Source organism: Coturnix japonica, chromosome 4 (assembly GCF_001577835.2).
Source record: "Coturnix japonica isolate 7356 chromosome 4, Coturnix japonica 2.1, whole genome shotgun sequence".
NCBI classification, from domain to species: domain Eukaryota; kingdom Metazoa; phylum Chordata; class Aves; order Galliformes; family Phasianidae; genus Coturnix; species Coturnix japonica.
Genome location: NC_029519.1, coordinates 66,132,868 through 66,155,984, shown reverse-complemented (window position 1 = coordinate 66,155,984; position 23,117 = coordinate 66,132,868). Strand labels below are relative to the sequence as shown.

At 36.3% G+C, this 23,117-nt stretch overlaps 1 protein-coding gene across 5 annotated transcripts in view; it reads left to right on the top strand.

Annotated features, from left to right (window-relative positions):
• STIM2 (stromal interaction molecule 2) overlaps nt 1-22,673 on the top strand; it is a 59,049-nt gene extending 36,376 nt beyond the window's left edge. For 4 of the 5 annotated variants that reach the window (XM_015862698.2, XM_032444038.1, XM_015862699.2 and 1 more), the window contains exons 3-12: nt 1,236-1,350; nt 6,790-6,901; nt 7,558-7,673; nt 8,136-8,313; nt 9,208-9,385; nt 9,907-10,074; nt 10,258-10,358; nt 10,651-10,889; nt 13,999-14,200; nt 15,016-22,673. In XM_015862698.2, coding sequence (XP_015718184.1) covers nt 1,236-1,350; nt 6,790-6,901; nt 7,558-7,673; nt 8,136-8,313; nt 9,208-9,385; nt 9,907-10,074; nt 10,258-10,358; nt 10,651-10,889; nt 13,999-14,200; nt 15,016-15,493 — 1,887 coding nt within the window. In that variant the 3' untranslated portion in view covers nt 15,494-22,673. Of the gene's footprint in view, nt 1-1,235; nt 1,351-6,789; nt 6,902-7,557; nt 7,674-8,135; nt 8,314-9,207; nt 9,386-9,906; nt 10,075-10,257; nt 10,359-10,650; nt 10,890-13,998; nt 14,201-14,475; nt 14,625-15,015 lie in introns of all 5 variants that reach the window. The other variant, XM_015862701.2, reaches the window with a different exon arrangement.
• The last annotated feature ends 444 nt before the right edge of the window (nt 22,674-23,117 follow it).

Genomic DNA, 23,117 nt, shown 5'->3' with positions numbered 1-23,117 from the left:
AGTTTAGGATGCAACTAATACTGAAGAATTTCTGTATTAGGCCTGCTTTGAAATAGTGGTATTTCAAACAAAAAAAGATGCATGTTCAACTGTGCTGTCTCCTCGTTACACAATGCATTCCTTCTTTGAGAAGTGACATTGTCTGGTCTAGATATACATGCAGTAACTTATTGTGACCATCTTCTGTTAGAGGACCCTATTAAGGAAGATGTTAGTGTTATTCTCACTGGATCTGAAGGGGGTTAAGGTGAGACTGAACAGATGAACAGAATTCTATGGAGAAATTCTCAGAAGGGTATAACCTCTCCTGAGGAGTTACTACATGTGGCTTATTAAATGCAAGCTAGGAGCTTGTGTGTAGGTACTTCATTTAAAGCCAATTTAGGTTTTCCTTGAGTATTTAACTGACATTTTCCACTTTCTTTCTCTCCTATCTGAAATTTTTGTGCTTTGAACTTAGATCTGTTTTCTCTATTTGTGAAGAAAATTTGAAATTTGGCTGTTTTCACACAAAAGCTGGTGGAACTGTGTTCGCATCTGAGCCTGTTGAGAATAGATCTGTTAACTCCTGCTCCCTCTGCTGGCCTTGTAGCCCAACAGCATGGTAGTTTGATATATAGGTTTCCTACTACTCATTGCAAATGAAACAGCTATGTATAATTCTTCAGTACTTGGAATGTACCCAGAATGTACCCACTGAGGCTTCATTAGCAAGAAGAAAATTGTCTCTAGGGTGATTTCTGACTTTCAGTTTGAAGCAGAACAAATTTTTGGTACTTTCTCATAGGACTGTAGTAGTATTAGTGAACTCTTATCCATCAGTTTGCTTTAGCTGCTACAGCAGGATTTGAATATTACTCACTATCCATAAAGGACTGATATGGTGTCAAATATTATATGGTCTTCCACAGCTGAATAAGATTAAATATATTCAGAATGGAGAAGTACGCAGTGTGATTGACATGGTGCATACTTGTAAATGTTTTGAGGCTAAGATAAAATAGTAATGTTGTCAATATACTAGCAACTGCAGCTTCAGTTTTTCTAGGGTTTAATAATTGCAAAATCAAATCCTGTAAAAAGTAATAAACTTTTTGAATCTGACATAGTTGATTTGCATGAATTTTGTGATGCTCGCATAAGGAAGAGATGGTAATGATTCTCTTCTGCCTGATTTAGTTTGTTTAGAAGTCAGCATTACTTAGGAATTAAAGCTATTTTCCTGTTTTCTTCAGTTTCTAAGGGAAGATATGCAGTATAAGGATGCTTCTAATAAACATAGCCATCTGCATAGAGAAGACAAGCATATCACTATTGAGGATCTGTGGAGACGATGGAAAACATCTGAAGGTAGGTAAAAAAGAATAACTAGAAATCATGGTGCTCATTGAAATAGACATAATTCAACCATTTTCTACTAAGTCACTTAGAGTTGTTAATGGATGATCTTTTCTTAAGCATCTTCAGGAATCTGTAATGGTACCTTGTAGTACAGGGATTAGATATTCATATAAATCCAGTTGAACATGGACTCAGTCCAGCTAGAGTTTACATCCTGCCTTGCTGGATGTATTGTAAATTAGGACAGCTTAAATTAATTAATACAGGGTTGTGATTAATGGACGTACCTGTTGCAGGCATTGAATTACAGATAAACTTGTTTTTAATTTAGTAATTCCTGAAGGTGAGTATCATGGTGTTTTTAAACATTATGCACTTTATTATAAAGTAGAAATTTCAGTGTGCCTCCACTCTATTACCACCTTTGGGCTATGAAACCTAGTTCTTAGTACAAAACATTTTGTAAAGTCTTCTAAAAATTGGAATACAAAACAATGCAATAATGGCCCAGCACGCACCCGTTCATTTTGGATGAATTTTTAGGACAGATATCCCAAATATCAAACAGTAGCTGTTTTCTCTTCATTGCTGAATATGGTCTAGAATATTGTGATTAAAATAAAGCTCTACAGGTTGGGGATATTACAGTTCTTAAAAATATTTTTTAACCTTTTCAAAACGTACTGTGTTAACGTTGAGTGCTTTGGAAACCTGTGAATTGCCATCAGTTGACAAGAATAAGTAGGCACAGAATATAAATGAAAAGAGGAACATGCTTTTCATTTGTTCAGCTAACGTGGGCACTTAAATGTGCATTTAGCACTCATTAACTGTTTGCTGTAATAAATAAATAAATGTACTTTAACCGGTTTTTTGCCTCGTCTCTTCAAGTATTCTAAAGGTACTCCTTCACAGTAGACCTTGTGCAAACAAAATTCTACAGCTACATTATTGGAAAAAATAATCTCCCTAGAATTGTTTGACCTATATGTAATTCAAGCTGTAATAATGCTCAGTAAACAGGTACTTCTGCTATAAGTTGTTCCAGGTCTCTTGGAAGTAGCGAGCATGTAAGATTCAAATGATGTTGAGGGTACTGTCATTCTCTTTATAATGACTTTGTTCTGCATCTTGTTAAAGATACTGTTTGACCACTGAAAAAGTCCCCTCTAGAATGAAACTCCAATGTGGTACTAATGGTGTGTAAATGATGCTTTAGGAAAAGTGAGATTTAAGCTAAAGTTGTTTAAGCTTTATGTTGCTAATTGAAATACAGATGTTGGAGATGCTTTCTTATTTTCTTTATCCTCCTTTAGTTTTTCCTCTTAAGATGAAAAGTTGTTCAGGTGCTTTAAATTCACTTAAATTTCTGTAACTTAGAGATTCCCAAACTCTTGCTTTTGTGATTACCAACCTTTTCACTTTCACTTTTTTTTAAAAGTCTTTATTTATGTGATCACCTGTTTTAATCTGAGGTAATATTTCATGAGTGTTGTTGCAGCAGCTGGGACTGAACTGCGTGCCACAAAGATGTTATGGTTGCCTTGCACTTTCTAATTCGTTTACTGTCTCAGGTTTTAAATACCAGTGGCTGGAAACACGTGTGCAGGGCTTGGCTAAGGCTGGGTTATGTAAGGCTGCATGCCATCTGGGGCAGGAGGGTACAGTGCTGCAGACAGGCATTCTGCACGAAGGAGAATTAAACTTGTGCTTCTGTTGGAAAGATAGGGTCACCATCTAATAAATATAAATTAAAAATTGTAAGAACTGGTTGCAGAGTATTTCACATAATGCAGCTGCTGAAGGTCCTGCTACAATAAAAACCTTGGACTCCGTACATATGATTGACATAAACAAAAACCAAAGTGTTTCTATATTGTTTTTGCCTGATTAGTCTGTTCTCAGCTTTCGAAGTATGGCTGTCATTCACTACTTACTGTGAAGTATTGCTGTTGTATGTATTCTGATCTGTGAAAGGTGTTGGAGGCCCATAAGAGTACTGGGACTGATAACTGTAATGTTTTACTTTCCAGCTGCCTCCTTGTAGCACTGTGCTATGTGATAAGTTCAATATGAATAAAAGCATATCTATTGCCTGATCTCCTAATGGACAGTGAATATGGGTTTGCAAGGAACAGCTCCATACAGGGTCATCTTGCTACCTTCACCTTCAAGCATGTTTTCACAGCTGTTTGTTAAAAAGAAACACCAAAATTGGTATCTAGAATAGAACAGCTGAAGTAAATCTAGAGTCTGAGTGCTACACTGGGGTGTAAACACTGTGGCTTTTACACCTGCCTGCCCAAGGCATGTTGCTGACATACTGTCTCTCAAGATAGCTACTTGTAGAAATAGGTATGACATGGAAGGTTACTACGATTACTCTTTAATGCCATATGCATTTAACTTAGAGGAGCAGCAACTAAACGACTCTATCTGCTATCTACTGTATTCTTTCAGGGTGATGAAAATAAGGAAAAGTCACTCCCTCAGCACACTTGGAGCTGTCACATTCTAACTGGCAGTGCTGATGGAGGTGAACTGCAGCTGCCTGCTTTACTTTGAGTACATTCATGTCGTCAGTTCTCCTGTATCGTGTTTCAGCAGGCTGTTGCTGCTTCTGCCGAATGAAGGCCAGCTTACTTCTCACTACTGTATGCTGTTGAGGGATAAGTGTCTATACTGGTTGTAAGGTCTTAGTGGAAACAAGTCAGACGATACTTCTGACTGGCATATACTCTATAGAAGATAAATATAAAGAAAGCTTGAATGTTTTGGCTGATGTAAATCAGTTTTCCGGGGCTCTACCATGGTGCTTCAGGAAAGGGAAGTTGAGGTTCCATCTTGAAAAGTATAAAAATATGCAGACCTAGTATTAGAATTTCACTTGTGTGGAAATAGATTACAAGCAGGCATACAACAACTTTAGCACCAAAGTAGTTTTCTGTAGCTACTAATCATTTACACAGGAACTCTGAGCCCTGCTACCACCTCTCTAAAACATGAGTGAGTTTGGTTGCAAGTGTCTTTTTTTGAGGTTAAGCTCGCTGTGTAAAGTTTCTTAATTTCATCGTTCAATCCATTGATTGTTGTTGCTTTACTCTCTCCAAGTTATTACAATCCTCTTTCCCCTGCTGTATGGTTAGAAATGCCACACAGTTCTTCAGATTTGGAAGCAACATGCATGTATGCTGTTTTCCAGCTGCTGATTACTTTCACTCATTAGTTAATTGCACATCATCTTTTACAGCCACACTTGTTTGCCACTGGATCAGTTAATCAGATAATTACTTCTTACTTGCTTCTGAGTAAGTGGATGTACTTGACAGATCCTGTAGGGAATTAGGAGCTTGTTCTGCAGGTGAATTTTTGGCTGTGGATAGCAGAGCTTGAGTGAGGGGGAACATGATCAATTTAGGATCAAGGATCAAGCAAAATAACTTCTCATATGTGAGGAAAAGTTGACAGTGTTTCTACTTAGCTGCTGTCTGGTCTTTGCTTGAATGCAGGAATTTGTCTATAAAATTGGAAAACTGTCAGGTCTAGGACTTATGCAGACTTGGCGTATGACATTGTATAGTTTTACTTTGCTTTGGATTATATTCTTACTGACATCCGGATCAGCCCCCTGCACCTCTCCTTACCCCCTGGATCTTTGTTGTCTTATTCTTTTTAATCTCTCTTTAATTAAGGGACTGACCCTTGTAACTACTCTAATGTTTCTCTTGTACCTTTGGAAAGCTGTTGACTCCTGGAAAAGGCTTTTCTTGCATCTCTTTTTTATGGGGGGAGAATGATCTCTGACTTAATGAAGTGTACTGTTTATTGGAATTAGAAAAAAATAAATTGCAAGTATGTACAGTTTAGTTGCTTGTGTAAGTCACAAGACTTAGGCTTAATTATATTTTCTTTAACATTGATTAAGTAGTGTTATAGTGGAGGTAGCCATTTGTAAAATGGTTTCTGTGGGCATGACAAGTACAATGTGGTTAAATACAAATAAATCAAAAAAGCAAAGGTATTTCCTGAATCCAAGGGTTCCTGCCAATCTAGTGATTACAGTGATGTGAACTAAGATAGATCTAGACAAGCATGAAACTTTTAAGCTTTCACAGTGTGATTTACAGTCTTTTTGTCAGACAGCTAATTTGCTGTGAGTTTCTGTAGAACTGAAACAGACAATCTGACTACTATGTTGGTGTTGAAGGTCAAACGAGGAGGTGTTTATTAAAAGGAGAAACGCTTATTCCGTACAGCTTTGTTTTTATCAAACAAATCTAGCATTCTTGTGGACAGATTTGGAACATGAAATCCTAGAATAAGAGTTGACTATTATGAGTCATATTCCATATTTAAGAATAATTATTAAAGTTGAGAGAGGTTATTTAGATAGGCACACCTATGTATAACCGTCAATAGCAGTTTTTTGGTCAGAGGGAAACTATATGAGAAGATCACAGCAAGTGTAAGTTCTCATTTTAGTTCAGAACAGATCGACCTTGATGCTTTATGAAGGCTCTTTACTAATGGAGGTATCTGGTACGGTGATGAGTAATGAATAGGAATGTTAACTAACTAGATTGTTTTGGGAACTTTCTTCAATATTTCGTGAAGGAGACATTGTACCTTTTTGTCTCTGCAATAGAGCAGAAATAATTTACTATAAACAACGTGTATATTTCTTCAATAAGAAGTTTAATATTATTGAATATAAAATAATAATATTGAATATTATTTTATTAAAAACAAGAAACAATTTCACTGTAAATAGAGTTGAACCATCTTTTGTCAAAGTTTAGAGTATTATGATAAAATGGAGTCTGAAGATCAACATCTGGAGAACAGGTTTGGTGCAAAGGCAAGGAAATAAATGGGATGAAATAATTGCTTTGTGAATTTGTCAGTGTGAAGCTTGAAGCCATGGCAGCTGGACTAGAAATATTTTTGGAGGTTAAAAATCTATGGATAGCATTTCTTTATTTACTTAGAGCATTTATAGCTATGACAGGTTGTATAGACACCTGCCATTATATACTCGAGATTTTTGAATTAATTTAAACATTTTTTCTTAGCAGGAATACAAGTGCATGTAACGCAGAAATCTTGGACTTTTAAGGAGTTGATGTGTTTTGTTATTGCGTATCTTTCAATATTTTCTTTCACTCTTCCCATCTTAATCGCTTTTGTGCTCCTCTTTTGTGGTTAGTTTGCACAAGCCTCTGTGAAAATGGGAGCAGGTTCCTGGGTGGGATTTTGGTATGTTACCTTAAATTATTGCCATACATTGGTTAATGCGGATGTTAATTTGTCTGCACTTTTTTTTTGGCTAAACTCTCATGCTCATTGTAACTTGATTTTTTTTTTTCTTTTTTTTTTTTTTCTTCTGTTTGTTTGCAATGTCTTCTTACTGTTTTTTGCTAAAACTTATCAAAACCTTTTTTCTCTCAGTTCATAACTGGACTCAAGAGGACACTCTTCAGTGGCTGTCAGAATTTGTTGAACTGCCCCAGTATGAAAAGAATTTCAGGGAGAGCAACGTTAATGGAACAACACTTCCCAGGTGAATATTTCCTGTGATTTAGTTTCAAATGACTTACTGTAGGCTGCTGAGTTAGCCACCATGTGGGAACATATATGTGAAACTGGTCTAACTATATATGATCAAATATAAGAAAAGAGAATAGCCGTGGTGTTTCTAAAGGCTGACTGATGTTTTTCTGCTGAAGTAATTCTAGATATATTTTTCTTCCCTCCTATTCCTTTCATCTTAGTTTTATCTCTTTCTATCAAAGCTTTTATCAATGACTACATTATATTTATATTAGCTCAATTTCTTTTGGACAACTTTGAATGTATTGCATGAATGTATATCAGAACTATCTGCAGAAACCATTTTCTTGAGCATAATTGCTACATTTTAGTTTTGTAGATATCAGTGAGTTGTTGTCACAGGCTTATAGATAAGTCATTACTTTTAGCCTTACCAGTGGGATTTGTTTCATGAATATTCCAGAAAGAATAGTGCTATGATTTGATTGTTTTTCCTTGACCACGTGGTTTTTCACAGCAAAACTATGAATGTATTGTATCTCTTAATCTAATTGTGTGATCATAATCTATCTAACTGGAAAATTCTGTACAGTGTGGGTGCATTTTCTTCAATAAGTGGTTTGAATACAGTGTGAAGTATATGATGTGTTGTTTTGTCGTTAACAGGATAGCAGTAAATGAACATGCTTTCATGATTTCTCACCTGAAAATAATTGACCGGAGCCATAGACAGAAACTTCAGCTCAAAGCCTTGGATGTTGTTTTATTTGGACCTCTTACACGTTAGTAATTCTTTTTACCTTACCTTTTTATTGCATAAATTAAACATCAAGGATTTCCAGTGACATTTGATACTATAGGAACAATGGCTTCTTTTTTACTGTGTATACTGATTGACATGCAGTATAGAACTAAACAATTGATTTAAAAAATTATCAGAATGATGGACTGGGGACACAGCACACTTCCTTAGTCTACTCTAAAACATAATACAGTGAGTAGATTTTATTAGAGAACAATTTCTTATGTGTATGGTAAATGAGCAGGAGTTGTTGGAGTTAGCTTAAGTATGGAATGAGTATGAATTCTGTTTAACATCAGGTTTAATCACAGCCTATGCTATGCAGGAAGGAAAAAACACCACAGCAATGCATATACAAAAAAAACCACAAAACCACCACTAACTCATTATTGTAATTTTTGTACCTATGAAGCAGTTAATGATTGTGTTATTCTCTGTACAGGTCCCCCTCACAACTGGATGAAGGATTTTGTATTAACAGTTTCCATAGTTATTGGTTTTGGAGGCTGCTGGTTTGCATATACACAGAACAGAACCTCAAAAGAACACATCACAAAAATGATGAAGGACTTGGAAAGTCTGCAAACAGCAGAACAAAGTCTTCTTGACTTGCAGGAAAGGTATAAAAACAAACAAAAAAAGTTAATGTTGTCTTTGATTTCCTTTTGAAATGAAGTTTGAATACAGACCACTTAGAAAAAAACCTCTTGCCTTAAGCTTACTTTGGATTTTGTTGATTTTTTTAAAATGGAAACTTACCCCAGTGCTGAATGGGGATTTGGGTAGGTATTGCTCCTGGGTACTTGAGACTGTGATAGAAAGTTAAGATGTGAGTAGAGAATAGAGGTTCCATCTTTATAGAATGATTTAGAAGTAGATATGGTTATTTTCATATAATTAACTTTGGAATCTATACTATGTACATTAAAGAGACAACACAGAAGCATGTTTCATCTATTTTTAGTTCTTAAGATTGAATCACACCGTGACTGATTATATTGCTTGTTTAGTGTTATGAAAGTTGTTAGGTTTTTTTTTTTTTTTGGTATGTTTGTAACTCAGTTTTCTATGGAAACTGATACTTTGATCTTATTACCTTTAATGAAGGCTCAGTGAAAACTTGACATGTTTTGCTTGACGCTATAAACATCTCAATGTGATGCTGCAGATTCATGCAGCTTGTTCAGTTTTTATTGTCACAGAATGGCTGAGGTGGGAAGGGATCCCTGGAGGCTGTTCAGTCCAACTCAGAGCAGCCCAGGACTGCATCAAGGTGGCTTTTGAAGATCTCCAAGGAGGGAGACTCCACAGGCCCTCTGGGCACCTTGTGCCAGTGCTTGCTCACCTGCACAGCACAGGCATTCTTCCTAGCGTCCAGATGGAGTCTTCTGTTTCAATTTATATCCATTCAATTTGTATTGTTGTGATGTTGTACACATTTCCATTCTCTGGAGGATGGTAACATCTAACAAACCTGCTGTGTGTTTTCTCATTTTTTCTGTTTGATTGTGAAGGCTTGAAAAAGCACAGGAAGAGAATAGAAATGTAGCTGTGGAAAAGCAAAATCTGGAGCGCAAAATGATGGATGAGATCAATGATGCCAAACGAGAAGCTCATCGCCTAAGGGAGTTGAGGGAGGGAGCTGAATGTGAGCTCAGCAGGCTCAAATATGCAGAGGAGGAGCTGGTGCAGGTATCTCCAAACTGTATTTTAATGCTGACTTAAATGTAGTTCTTGCTTTATTTAGAGCTTTAGGAGTATTTAAAATAGTCTTTCTCTGATGCTAGATTTGAATGGAGAAGTCTAAAAATACTTAAAAGTGTGTCAATTGTCATTATTCAGGGGTGTTTTATTATGTAAGACCTTGCGATATTAGGAACTCATGTAACCAGAGATGTAAGGAAGAGGATTACAAAAGTTTTACTGTCTTGTTTTTGTATGGGAGAACTAATGGCTTTGTCTTGTTCTTCTTAGTAGAAGCAGGTCAGATGTATGTTGTGGGCCAGTGTAGCAGGAGGTATAATGTTCAGAGCAGCCCTTGCATAGTTTCAGAAATGTTTGCTATACTTCCTAAGAGGAGTGACACTTGCAAAAGATTTGTAAAACCTGAGTATGTTGCTGTGTGGTAGAAATGTGTTTGTATTTTACATTTTTTTCTTCTGTCAGTTCTAATGATGATCTTGATGATGCTTTCATTTCTTTCTGATTGTCAGGTGCGCATGGCTTTAAAAAAGGCTGAGAAGGAATTTGAGCTGAGAAGCAATTGGTCTGTTCCTGAAGCATTGCAGAAGTGGCTTCAGTTAACGCATGAAGTGGAAGTACAATATTACAATATCAAAAGACAGCATGCTGAAATGCAATTAGCAATCGCCAAAGATGAGGTAATGACTTCAGTGTTTTGTAAAGACCAATATTTTGCTAAATAAATTTAATGTTAAATACAAATTACTCAGGTAAGTGTGTGGGTATCTTTTCTGCTTTGGGCTGGTTTATACTGTTCATCCATTTTGCATATATATTGCTGTATGCATTAAGTATTTAATTTGTGCATTTCTGCTTTTTAGGCAGAAAAGATAAAAAAGAAGAGAAGCACTGTGTTTGGAACATTACATGTTGCTCACAGCTCTTCACTGGATGAAGTGGACCATAAAATCCTTGAAGCCAAGTAAGACTAATACCAGGATGTGGTTATTTTTTTTTTTTTTATATTTTTTTTTTTTTTTTTTCTTGGAGGGAAGCAAGTTCTGAGTTCCTGGAACAATTGAATTGGAACTTTTGTTTTTATGGAATTTTTGTTTCTGGAACTTAATGTTTTTGCATTTTTATGTGGATAGATTAAAATACATTGATGTTGGGAATATTTGGACAGTCTTAATGGACCTTGAGGTATTCTAAAATGACTGCGCAGTTGTTGCTTTGTCACTAAAAATGTAATTTTAATGTGTGATTTTCTTCAGGAAAGCACTGTCCGAGTTGACAACCTGCTTGCGGGAGCGTCTTTATCGATGGCAACAGATTGAGAAGATTTGTGGTTTTCAAATAGCGCACAATTCTGGGCTACCCAGCTTGACCTCCTCTCTCTACTCTGATCACAGCTGGGTAGTTATGCCCCGAGTCTCCATTCCTCCTTATCCAATTGCAGGGGGAGTTGATGACTTAGATGAAGATACTCCTCCAATAGTTTCACAGTTTCACGGTAAGTGTTCAGTAAAAAAGAAGGGAAAAAGCATTGGAGGGATAGGATTTTAAAGTCAAGTGAGAGTTCTAAAAATAATAGAGTTGGAACAAAGTCAGAAGAAATAAAATTTGAGTTAACTTTTTCAGATCTCTTTCAAGGCTTGCATAAACTGAAAATGGAGTTTTGTAATAAGGAGAAAGCCTTTATTCCCTCTCATGGTTGGGGACTGGGCAGGAAGGAGGGAACACGGTGCAAAGTCAGTTGAAGTTTTGAAAGTCTGCTTTTTGTGCTTGCAACTTAGACAAAACATGGATAATCCATAATGTTGAGTTTCTCTTAGTGCACCTGTTCTTTCTGATGACAGGGATGGAGTTTGCCTAGGATCCCCTCAGCCACTTGGAAGGTCTTATCCTTTGAGATGCAGTGTGATACATATCTATTCAAACATTCTTCAGTGCCTGAAAGAAATTCCTGTTGTTGTCCAAGGGAAGCTTTCAGGGAGAATGTTTATGTTGAGATGCATTGAGTTGTTTGAGTGTAAAGCACAGAGGCCAAATGCTGGAGGGAGCGAGATCCAGCTTTGGTTAAACTATAATCAAAATATATACACTGGGGGTTCAGACCACCCTGATATTTTGAGTCATTATGTCAACACAAGGTTTTTTCAGGGAAGTTGTGATTAACTCGGCTCTGGAGACACGTCAAAAAGATGAGTTCCCATGTAGCTGTTCAAGAAGCATCAAGCTGAGAATTAAGTAGGCAGGAAACTTTTGTCATATGTGTATGTTTTTCTTCCAGGGCTGGAATTCCTTGAAGAAATTAGAATTAGTGTTTTAAAGCTGCATAATGGGACTATTTGCCACGTTGCTGGTTTCAATCCATATGCTTTGGGCACGCTTTCCTTCTGATCTTACCAACCTTCTTGCATGTGTTCTGCAGGCCTCTCTGAAAACCCTTGTAACACTATTTCTTCTGAAAGTTCTGTTCGCTTTCTAAAGAATACTGTCTCTATAATATTTACCATGAGGACTTTGATTTAAACCTTACGAACAAATTCTTTGGATGACCAGTGGATGCAATAATATTATACCAAAGCTCAGTAGGCACGAGTCTGCTTTCATGGAAGTGATTTTTCAAGTTTGTACTCAATGAAAAACAAGGGAAAAAAGCCACAATAAATGACAATCTCAATTGGAGATGCTTTGGAAGCAGGGAAAGAGAAAATGTGCTGAATGACGTTGCTGAAATCAGTTCAAGTATAGTAAAATAGTGTGATTGGTTGATAATGGTTAGGTTTATTCTCATACGTCAGACCAAAAATGGCAAATGTACACTGGGAAAGACAGAAGTAAAATGTCTGATAAAAGGCAATGTGCAGAGAGGTCAGTTACAAGCAGTGCTGTTTCAGTTTATGAACCTAAACTGAGTTTACTAGTCTGGGTTAGTTATCTAGCCCAACATCCTTTGATCTCTTCTTAAGATCTATTTAATCAGTCCCGAGCTGAAGAACTGAATGGGGTTAGGAAAAATATGATTGAGAATGGAATGAAGTCATTACAAGAAAGGGGATAGTAAAACTTCCTGTTTTCCATTGGCTCATTAGGATTCTGCTAGTTAGTTCCTCAACATAGTGTTTCATTTGTATTTGAAAACTATAGTTGCTGAGTTGTCATAGCTTAGTCCTTCGTAATCCCATGTGTGTGCACCTACAAGAAAACAAAATGTTTGTAATTCCTCTCAGCGATGGTTCAGTCTTGGTTTTTACACCATCAAGTAGAATGGCATCTGATTTACCTGGACATACAGTACATGTATTCTGAATGGATTCTGTAGTTTCACCTCACTAAACTTCCAGGTTTTTGTTTCTTAGAAATTTCTTAGTAGTGACAAAACCTTATTTTTGAGCTGTCAGCGCCTGCATTTCAGGTCAGTAGGGCATTCCTCAAAGTAAAATAAAAAGTTTGAGTTACATGACAACTGATACGTTGGAACTTGAAAGCAGTTGTTCTTTATCACTCAGCCCAGTAGATCACGAAGTCTAAGTAAGTACTTGTGAAGGTCCAGCTCTTTGCTATTTTGTGCAAGTTGTGACTTCCTGCACTGAAAACAGGAACTGAACCTTTTCTGAGATTCCAGGAAGGGAAGCTAATCTAGTGGTTGCTAAACTGGCATATCAAAAAAAGATATGTTTTGTTAGGGCATCCTTGTTTACCAAAAAAATTTTAAAAAACCACCAAAAACAAAACACAAAACCAAAAAATACCTGAATCTACGGTGTTCTGAATTAAAGATCTTCAACATCAGGAACAGTCTTATCTAAGCAAAGTGATGCATTTTGTGAGACAGTTTGAAGAGGCATAACGAGGCTGATAACAGCTTGCCTTGAAAGTAGGGTTTGTAGTTTTTTTACACGAGAGTATTGCTACCTAGTCAACTTCCAAATGAGAAATTGGATGAGGAAGATAATAGTTTGTCCCTTCATATTAGATGCTTGAATAGTCAATTCTTGTAGTCTCTGCCCATTAAAATTTTTTTCCTGAAATTAATAATTTGCTTGGTAAAAGAAAATGTTATCAAATCAAAATTATTGAGCTTGAAATGAGGCTTAATTATATATTTACTATCTTTAAATTTAAATGGAATATGATAAATTAGTCTTCTGTGTCTAATGTTAATTCTCAACTAATGCAATAAAATTCAGTTGGCTGTTTGGCTGGATGCGCTTAACTTGCAAAACTTTCACATATTCTTTAAGCTTCAAATCACTACACAAGAAAAACGCAGGATATTGCCTAACACACTAATTTTAGCACTGCTGTTCTTGCTTTAAAAGGGCTTGGGAGTCTTGCTCTTAAAGAGAGGGTAGTAAGCCAGTGGTGCGTGCAGTCAGTATTTGTCAGACGCAAAATTGCTGCAGTTGGATCTTTGTTAGCTAGAATGTATAAGGTGATGTCAGTCTGTCTTCTCTCTAAACAGTTAAACAGTGTCCACTAAATAATTGGGTGATGTCGAAGATGCTTAGGAATCACTATGGCTGAAGCAGACACCTATTATTTAGTCTTCAGAGTAGATATTATTAACATCAATGTCACTTGGGGGATTTTGGTTTGCTTTTTCTTTGCCTCAGGGTCCATTGTAAAACCTCCAAGCACACTGGCAAGAAGCAGTAGCTTGTGTCGATCAAGACGCAATGTTGTGCCATCATCTCCACAGTCTCAGCATGCTTTGCACTCCCCTGACCCTGACATCCTTTCTGTGTCGAGCTGTCCAGCTCTTTATCGAACTGAAGAGGAGGAGGAAGCCATTTACTTCTCTGCTGATAAACAATGGTACGGAGACTAGCAAACAGCACTTGGAAATCTGATAGGATTATTTGAGACTATCAGTTTAGAATTAGAGATTGAACCAAGTCAAAAAATTGAAGTAATCTATAGGATAATATAAGTAATACAGTTCATAGGGAGCAGAGAGTGTTCTTGTCTGGTATGAATATGTAAATAGCTAGTATGTCATATACAGTTAAGTAATGTTACAATCCAGGGTGCACTGAACTAACCCTGATTCTCCATTACAATATGTTACTGGCTTTCACATCTGAAACTAGGATCAAAAGCAATGTCAGCTACTGGGCGAAGAGAAGATGGATGGTAACACAATTCTTACAGCATGTTGAGCGTGTACCTACTCTTGTTACATGGCCTCATAGGAAAAGGTTAAATTCCTTTTGGAAGGAGCAAATGAGCTTGTTGAAAGGTAGGGACACTTGTCCTGAAGAAACTTCTTATATATGATAGACTTAAATCTCCTCCTTTCATTTCATAACTTTTCTTGACTTCATGTGCCAGAAAGATAGTTTTTGTTCTTTTCAGTGAGATACAAATGACTGATTCTGGGCAGATTCTGCTGCCCACAAAAACGATTACAGAAGCTAACTAACTTAAGTTTAGGTAATAAAATGATATAATTCAAGTTGTAAGTTAAAATGTCTGACCTAATGTGTTTGTTTTTGTTTTTTTTTGTTAATTAACTAGTAGGGAGATGTGGGTGGTGCTTTTAGACTAATGTTAATACTAAATTTATTTCCTTTAAATCCCACCATGCAATTAAAGTTTCATTGTTTTCTCCTCTGTTTGCTTTGACTCAGGGAAGTACAGGAAACAGGTTCGGAATGTGACTCGTTAAATTCGTCCATTGGAAGGAAGCAGTCTCCTCCATCTAGTCTTGAGATGTACCAGACGCTTTCTCCTCAGAAAGTATCCCGGGAAGAACTCTCACTGGAGGAATCATCTACAGGAGACTCTTCTCTAACTGCAGATATATCTAGGGGCTCTCCTGACTGTGTAGGCATGGCAGAAACTAAAAGCATGATTTTTAGCCCTGCAAGCAAAGTTTATAATGGAATTCTGGAGAAGTCCTGCAGCATGAACCAGCTTTCAAGTGGAATCCCAGTTGTAAAGCCTCGGCACACCTCATGCTCTTCAGCCGGCAGTGATAGTAAACCCAGCCAAGAAGCTTGTTCTGTCCCTAGGATAAGTAGCATCCCACAGGACCTGTACCAAAATGGTGAAAAAAACAAAAAGCCATCAAAAATAAAAAGCCTCTTTAAGAAGAAGTGTAAGTGAGGTGGGCAGAAGAAGTCTGTAGTAACATTATAAGAACTCTTTTTTTAAAATCTTTAGGAATGTAATTCCATTTGAGCATTCCGTTTTCGAATGGGATGTTCTCTAGGTCAAGTCTATTTAACTGACTCTCTTGTCAAAGATCGTGCCAGCTGTCAATGAGAAATCATTAAAAATTTCAGACAGTTTACATTCATTTCTGCCTATTTATTTCTTTTTCCTTTTGTTTATTCATAAATCCTTTTTAAGCCACTTTGGACTTAAAAGCTTTAATGAACTAGTAAGCCTTCCTGGGCTTGCCAAAGTTTATTGTTTACTGGAGCATCTTCCTATCTTTCCATAGAGCTAGGACGCTTATCTACTGGACTTCAAGAAAAATAAAAAGTAGAATTAATTGAATTGCACTACTGTTTTACAGACTGGAAAAGTCTCTCTGCAAGTGAAACTGAAAGACTTACATTTGACTGAGAAGACGAAACTTTTCACTTTTAGATTTTTGGGGTTTTTAAGTAGAACCTAGGATTTCTAATTGACTTGATTTCTGGAAATGGAAATGCCACGCTTTTACTATGGGAAGCTTTGTTAATGCATTTATTACTAGAATGGTTCAAGTCCTGCTGTAAAGATAATGTTTTTCCCAGGACTGTCACTGTGATTTTACTTCACTGCAGGCTGTATGATAAATTTATATAGATGCGTGTAATTTAACAAGAGAAGAAGCTCTTGATTCCTTATGCAAGTGATCGATATGAAACTTGACTGGGGACTGAAAATATTCACCCTCCTAAAATGAGGAGGGGATTAGTAGCTTTTGTTTACAGACTGACAGACAACAGACATCTGGTTTGTGAAAGTTTGTACTGTGGCAAAGATAATAAATTGGAAACATTATTGTGCTTTGGGAATGTTCCAATTTTAGCTGATGCTTGTTTCAGACATATTTCAGAGTTCTGTTTATTCAAAGCTCTTGTAGGCTACATTGCTTATGCTTACTGCTGTGTATAAGTTATTGTTATATTTTTTTTTGATTAGCTATTAATGTCTTAATGTCCTCCTTTTGTAAGATTTCATACACTTTATTTTTGTATAGTTTGAAGATTTAGCTGTCCAGACATGTCTGAAGTAAATGGTATAATTTTATAATGCATACTGTTATACTAACTCATAATTTTAGACATAAAGGTGAGACTCGACGTGCTTCAGAAAGAGTTTTTGTTGAGCTTTTATACGCAGAGATGAAATTACTATGAGGTAGCAAGGAAGCCTATTTAGGGCAACAGTAGCTAATTGTTGAAAAACTTTTTTTTGTTTATAAACAGTAGGCAACAACAAATGTACTGCTTGAGTAACAGTGCCTTTTATTCAGTTTGTCTGAAAATGTTAATACTGAGCAGGAATTTATTTTGAGGGTACATTCCAAAGAAATATTTCTTGCTCTAATGAACACAAGCAATTTATCCAGCGATCACTGAGTTGTTTTAGCTCTTCCATAGGGGGTATGCTAGTTGTCTCAGTAATGGGGTGCCACTGCCAGTAAGTGGCCTGTGAGTAGGGGCTCATTCCTCGCCAATATGTTCATGCTGTACTGTGTGAAAGAATTAATTCACTGACTGCCTAAATTTTTTTTGCTATTAAGGAGCCTTTAACAAAACCTGTAGCTAACAGAAGTTGAATGATATGTGTTTCTTTTCTGTAATTTTCTATTTAGGTTCCTGTACATAAATGATATGTTCTGTCCTTAGTAAGTAGTGGTGATGTTAACAGAAGTGTTTACAATGGGGTAGTGAAATGGTTAGAAGAGGAACATTAGAAGTTGGGATGGAGATGTTTAAGTACCTTAAAAGTCCTGGAACGCTGCTTAATTCTTGAAGAGAACAGAAATAATCCAGAGTTTTGCTGTCTGTCAGGGAGTATTGAACATCACCTATACAAAAAGCTTAGAAAAATAAAATATTTGTGAAGTTTGGAGAAAAGAAAAAGTGGTTGAATAGAAAATAACGAAACTGTATTGTTCTCTGAATCATTACTGAACAGTTAAAACTGCAAAAATAGTCATCACAAAGTAGCAGTGATTGCTTGCTCTGTCCTTGTTAGGCTGTACTAAAGCACCTATGTAAAAAGACTTTTGCCAGGGTGAACCACCTCAATGCTGAGTCTTCAGAGTCCATGGTTAAAAGCCTTATGAAGTACTTGAAAAATGTAAAAAGGGAAAATGCGTAAAATTAAGGAACAATTTGCTTTCAAAACAAGATAAAGAAAAATACTACCAGAAAAATGTTCAATTTTTGTCTGCACTTGAGAAGGCTATAGCAATAAATGAGTTTTAATTAAGATTTGAGGCTGAATGGTAGATGTTGCAATGTGAAGTTGATGAATTGTCTCTACCATTACCAAAGAAGATGAAGCAGCTTTTTGATACTAGAGTGCAAATATTTATTCATGTTTTACTAATCACACAGTAGTAGGGGTTGGAAGGGACCTCTGGAGATAATTTAGTCCAACTCATTGCTAAAGCAGTTTCCCTAGAGAACTTGTGTGAAAGTCACGCAAACTCAAATACTGAAAAGCCAAATTAAGTTTTCTGTAGTATTTGTAACTGAAAAGTAGAACAGCAGCAGCGGTAGCTTCTTAATTGGCTGTGACTTAAAAAAAAAAAAGTATTATTTTTATTAAAATACACAATTTTACCAGCTTCTGGAAGAAAAATGTTATAGTATTCTAAAAATGAGGCTGTCATAGTGATAGCTTCTGGAGCACAGACCGCTTTCAACACTCGGTTTATCACCAGCTGTCCTGCAACTCTATAGCTGCTACTCAATAACTATAACTAAACACTTAATATGATCAGAAGAGGTAAGTATTGTATGTTGGAGCATAAATTGCAATTGATTTAAATTCATCAAGCTTTCTCCATTATTTAATTGAGCCCTTAAAGGTTAATTTGTCCATAATATAAATGACTTATGTTCCTGCTGTTATGACTACTGTAGAATTTTTTTATTTATTTTTTTTTTCCTTCCCCAAACTTTAGGTCTTTTTTTTCCACCCTACTCAAAAAACCTAAAATTGCCAGGCATCTGATGAGGTGGAGGAAGGAAGGATATTGAGTTCATAGACACTGCAGCAGATCCTCATTGGTAAACATCAAATGCAGCCTCAGCACTGAAGTACCTGAGGTGTGTCAACATCTCAGAAGTGAGGAGATTATAAGCTTTAAAAGGTCCTCCAAATTTTACCTCTGTTTGCTTAATGTAATTTGAATAAGCTGGCAGCCACTGAGTCCAATCAGTGATCCAACCACTAGGACTGCTGTGAGGCTTAGTCATTTGGGACAATCTAATGTCATCATTAGGCATTAGAGCTCCAAACTCTGCATGGTTGTGATCAGAGGTGTTTTTTTTTGGTTAGCTTTTTTTTTTTTTGTGTGTGTGTGTGTGTGTGTGTGTGTTGGAACTCTTGTAGCTAAAATCATGTTCTATTTTAAGGTCACCTTCTTCTGAAAGTGAGGATCTTTGCTTTCTTAAACATTTCATTTGAAGTATCCTTTGTCAGGATAGAATGCCCCTTTGTAGATGCTGTCTAGCCTCTTCAGGGAGGATTATGTGTCTGTCTATGGTGGTTTCATATCAAGAAATATACTGACAAGTAAACAAAATGAAAAAACCCAAAGGCCAAACCTTTCCACAGTTCCTTACTGAAAGTTATGATTTTTCTCTCTCCTTATAGCACAAAAACTTTAGTAAAGGTATTTCTGGTTGCTGTGGGGAATGCTTTATGAGCAGCTTATGGTGGACTTTGTTGAGATTAAAGCTGTTATTTTTTTTGGAATTTGAAATTGCATATGCACAGTTCCAGACACATACAGTAAACTTTCCTTTTCCCACTTTGCTGATACCTAGGTAGCGAATTACTGTGTACTTTCTGATGGACAGTTGTGTAATGTGGAAAAAATTCCATCAAATTCTCCATCAGAGCCTATCCATCCTTATCTGGAAGCATTGGAACCCAAGATATCTTGTGTTTATTTGTGATGCGTATGGATGCAAGCCTGAGTTGGGCATTAGTTTCATGACTAAATGCATAAAATTCATTAGAAATGGAAGCCTAAAGTATTCTGCTTTTTGCCTCTGAATATATGGGAAAGGAGAATGTGCAGGAGACAGAGCAACTCCAATCAGCATATCTCATACCACCAGCATTTACAGCATCAGGACAATTTCATTCTACTTCCAAGACAGGCTGCTGAAGGATTGCTATCTAAATTGTATAATATATGCGAATAGGCATTTATTTTTCATTTACTTAGAAACGGGGGAGAAGAATGCAAATATAAACCCAAGTGTTTAACTTAAATTGTTTGAAGCTGAATAGTGGAATTACTGATTCTTGGACCTCTTTACCATTTGCTTATCTCTTTGTGCAGTATGTTAAGGGTGATGAACATAGTTTTATAATATGTTCTAGATGTGCTGACTGAAGTGATTTGAGATTGAAACACAGCTTGCTCCTAATTGCTCAAGGCATTTTAATCCTGGATGTTGCATCTTTGTTGAATAATGGCTGTTTGCTAAGGCTGTTTGATTTCGAGTGCTTATAAACTTTTCTGCTTTTGTCTTTTAAACACAGATTTGGGTATAGTCAGTAACAACAGAAAAAGGGACTTGCCTGTAGTGTGTCATAGCTTGACATCATGTAAATGTTTAGATAGCAATACTTTTGAGGCTAAAATAGTTCAACAATTTCACGCACATTTTTAGTAGATGGCTTTCCCTTCCAACCCACTTGATGTGGTACTGATCTGAAACTCTGCCTAGTCCTCTCTTGCATAAACAAAAGGCACTGATTCATGCGAATTAGAACAGCTTCAAACTAATGGTTATTCCCTATTGCTCTAGCATCTAATGTTACCTAAGCAAGATGGCAGTACTTATCAATCCACTGTCTTTCAAAAGTTAAAATGTATTTCTTCAATTTTTGATCTGTGAGTGGGAGTTCCATGCTTAACAAATTTAGAATGTGTTCCATATATTTCATGTGTCTCTGAAATTCTCTTAAATGGAAATCGGTTGATCTCAAGTGTTATGGGGAAATCCTTGCTCAATCACATACAATGAAAAAGAATGCAAAGGCATGCATCATCTGCTACTATAACAGAAGGCTAAAGGATATTCACAGCTCTTGGTGCTGCAGGTTGAGATATGCTCAATCTCAACATTCAGATCAGTAACTTTGTTCAAGACATTAACCTTTGTTTGCAGAGCAAACTCTTCAGGGCACTGCCTTGATCTATTCCATTTTCAAACCAGCTTTAAATTTGGTAGCTACAGCACTAACTTAAGTGATTGCCAGACCTCAGAGCAGTTCTGGATTTCATTAGTATGTCTTAAAGGTGACTGTTTAATGTTGATGACATCTGAATTAACTCTCCTTTACATTCCTTTTACTTTAATTCTGCTCATTTGTTTGCGATCCTTCTACTGTTAGAAAAACTATACATACAGCTAATGGTAGTTGATTGTGTTTAGATTACAGCTTTTTTTTTTTTTTTACTCAGTAATTGAGAATTACTTATAAGTGCTAGATTTTTTTTTAAAAGACTTAGGTCATGGCTGGATATGGCTGCTTAAACATTGCTGTACTTCAGTTGAGCCAAGTATATCATTGACTTGTGCGATTTATTTCAGTGGTAAAGTTATCTGTCTTAAATTGTCTTTCATTTGTTGTTTTTTTTTATTTATTTGTATCTTAACTTGATGCTGCCCAATATTTTCAGACTTGAAATAATTTAAATTTAAGGTCAGTATGTCCAGTCTTATAAAGGTCAGTTTTGAGTTGTCAGCCATCAGCCCATTCTTACTGGATTTAATTAAAATCAATCTTCTGCAGAAACATCCATCTTCGATATTTGTACTAGCTTATTAGTTTGTTGGTAGAACAGATTTCTGGAGGTCTATTGGTGAAAGGCAGAGAACTGAATTGAACCAGGTATCAGCTTTGAGATCCATCTCCCAATAGGATTGAGTCTCCCCAGGGGAATGTAGATGTACCTTACTGCTTGGAACTTTGTAGTTAATTATATTTGGCTATCTAATTCTAATAACTGCATGTGTGCTGTGCTTGCTTGCTTTTCAGTATCAGACAAGAACTATGGGAGTTCTTAGGGGTTTGTTTAAAAGAAATTCATGTAACGACAACAACCAAAAAAACCGAGACTGGCAAAAGATAATTCTGCCAGGTATGGACTGATTTGAACCAACATCCCAGCTTTTGATCCAGAAGGCTTGTTTTGTGGAATGAGTTGCATAGTGTGTGTGTGTGTTTTCACACTGTTCTCCTGCAAGCAACAGAAAAATTAAATTGCCCTATATGTCAGCAAGGCTGTTTGGGAATTGTCTTGCCCTGTTCTTATTTTCAGTTTAAAAAAGATTTAGTAGTAAGTGTTCAGCATATTAATGCCTGACTGAAAAGATTATCAGAATTTGAGTGACTTGCATTGTTTTGTTTAATTACAGCTTTATAAAAATGTATATATCTGCATAAAGCCTGTCTTTGGTTCTAGGTTTTTTTTCCAATGACATAATAATAAGAGGACCAAGACAAATAAATGTGTACACAGCTTAAATCTTATTCAAAAGGCTTTACTGTTCTGGGAAGATATGTTGTCCTCCATGCAGATTCTGCTCTTCCTCTATTTACTTCTGTTTGTTTTTGTTAACTGAACTGAAGTAAGAAACAAAGCCCTGGGACTGACTAGCTTCTGTCTCTCTAGTATATACACACTATACTTACTTTTGACTTCATCTACTGCATGTTGTTAAGGCTGTACAAAAATGCAGTTGGAGTATTTCTTTGGTGTTGTACAGCATGATGCATTTCATTCCCCTTTCTAGTTTACCTCCCATTAGCTATATATTGCTTTACAACTGGAAAAAAAGAAAACACAACACAAAAACAAACAAAAAAATCCCTGCAACCCAACACTTGAGTTTTTGGGAATTGAGTCTTTGTTTGCATATATTTTTCTGTGAGTCTTATGAGAAATGTCCTGCTTGGAGAGTCTCAGACAGTATTTTCTTATGTTTATTCATGTTGTTTTGCTTTATTTTATAAGTGGATATTGATTTCTGATGTGTTGTTACACTTAATGTTGAATAAATCTTACTTCCATTTTGAAAAGTGAAAATGCGTAAGTGAAAATCTTATGTAGTGTTAATTCCTTTTAGACTTTTTCCTGACTTTAAAAAAAACAAAAACTACAAAACCTTTAACAGTTTAAAGTAACTTTTCTTTGTTATGCATAGGAATCTGGTTGTTATTTATTTGCTTATCATGCTGTCATTAACCTTGACGGCCATTGTACTGGGAAGGGAAAGGTGGAGTCGGTTCTGTTTGGCAGCGTGCTTGCTACATTTAGCCTTGGAAATCCCGGGGCTTGTGGCTTGTGCTTGAAAGAACTCTTGAGTTTGTAAGTTGCTTCGTATATTGAACATCTGGAGTTCTTTAATTTTATTTTGAAGGTGAAAAGCCTTTCCAAATAACTATCATAATAATGCACAGACTTGTGATTTTGATTGTGTAGAATAGATCATCTTTTGTCTCTATCCCCATCCCATTAAAGAAAAACACC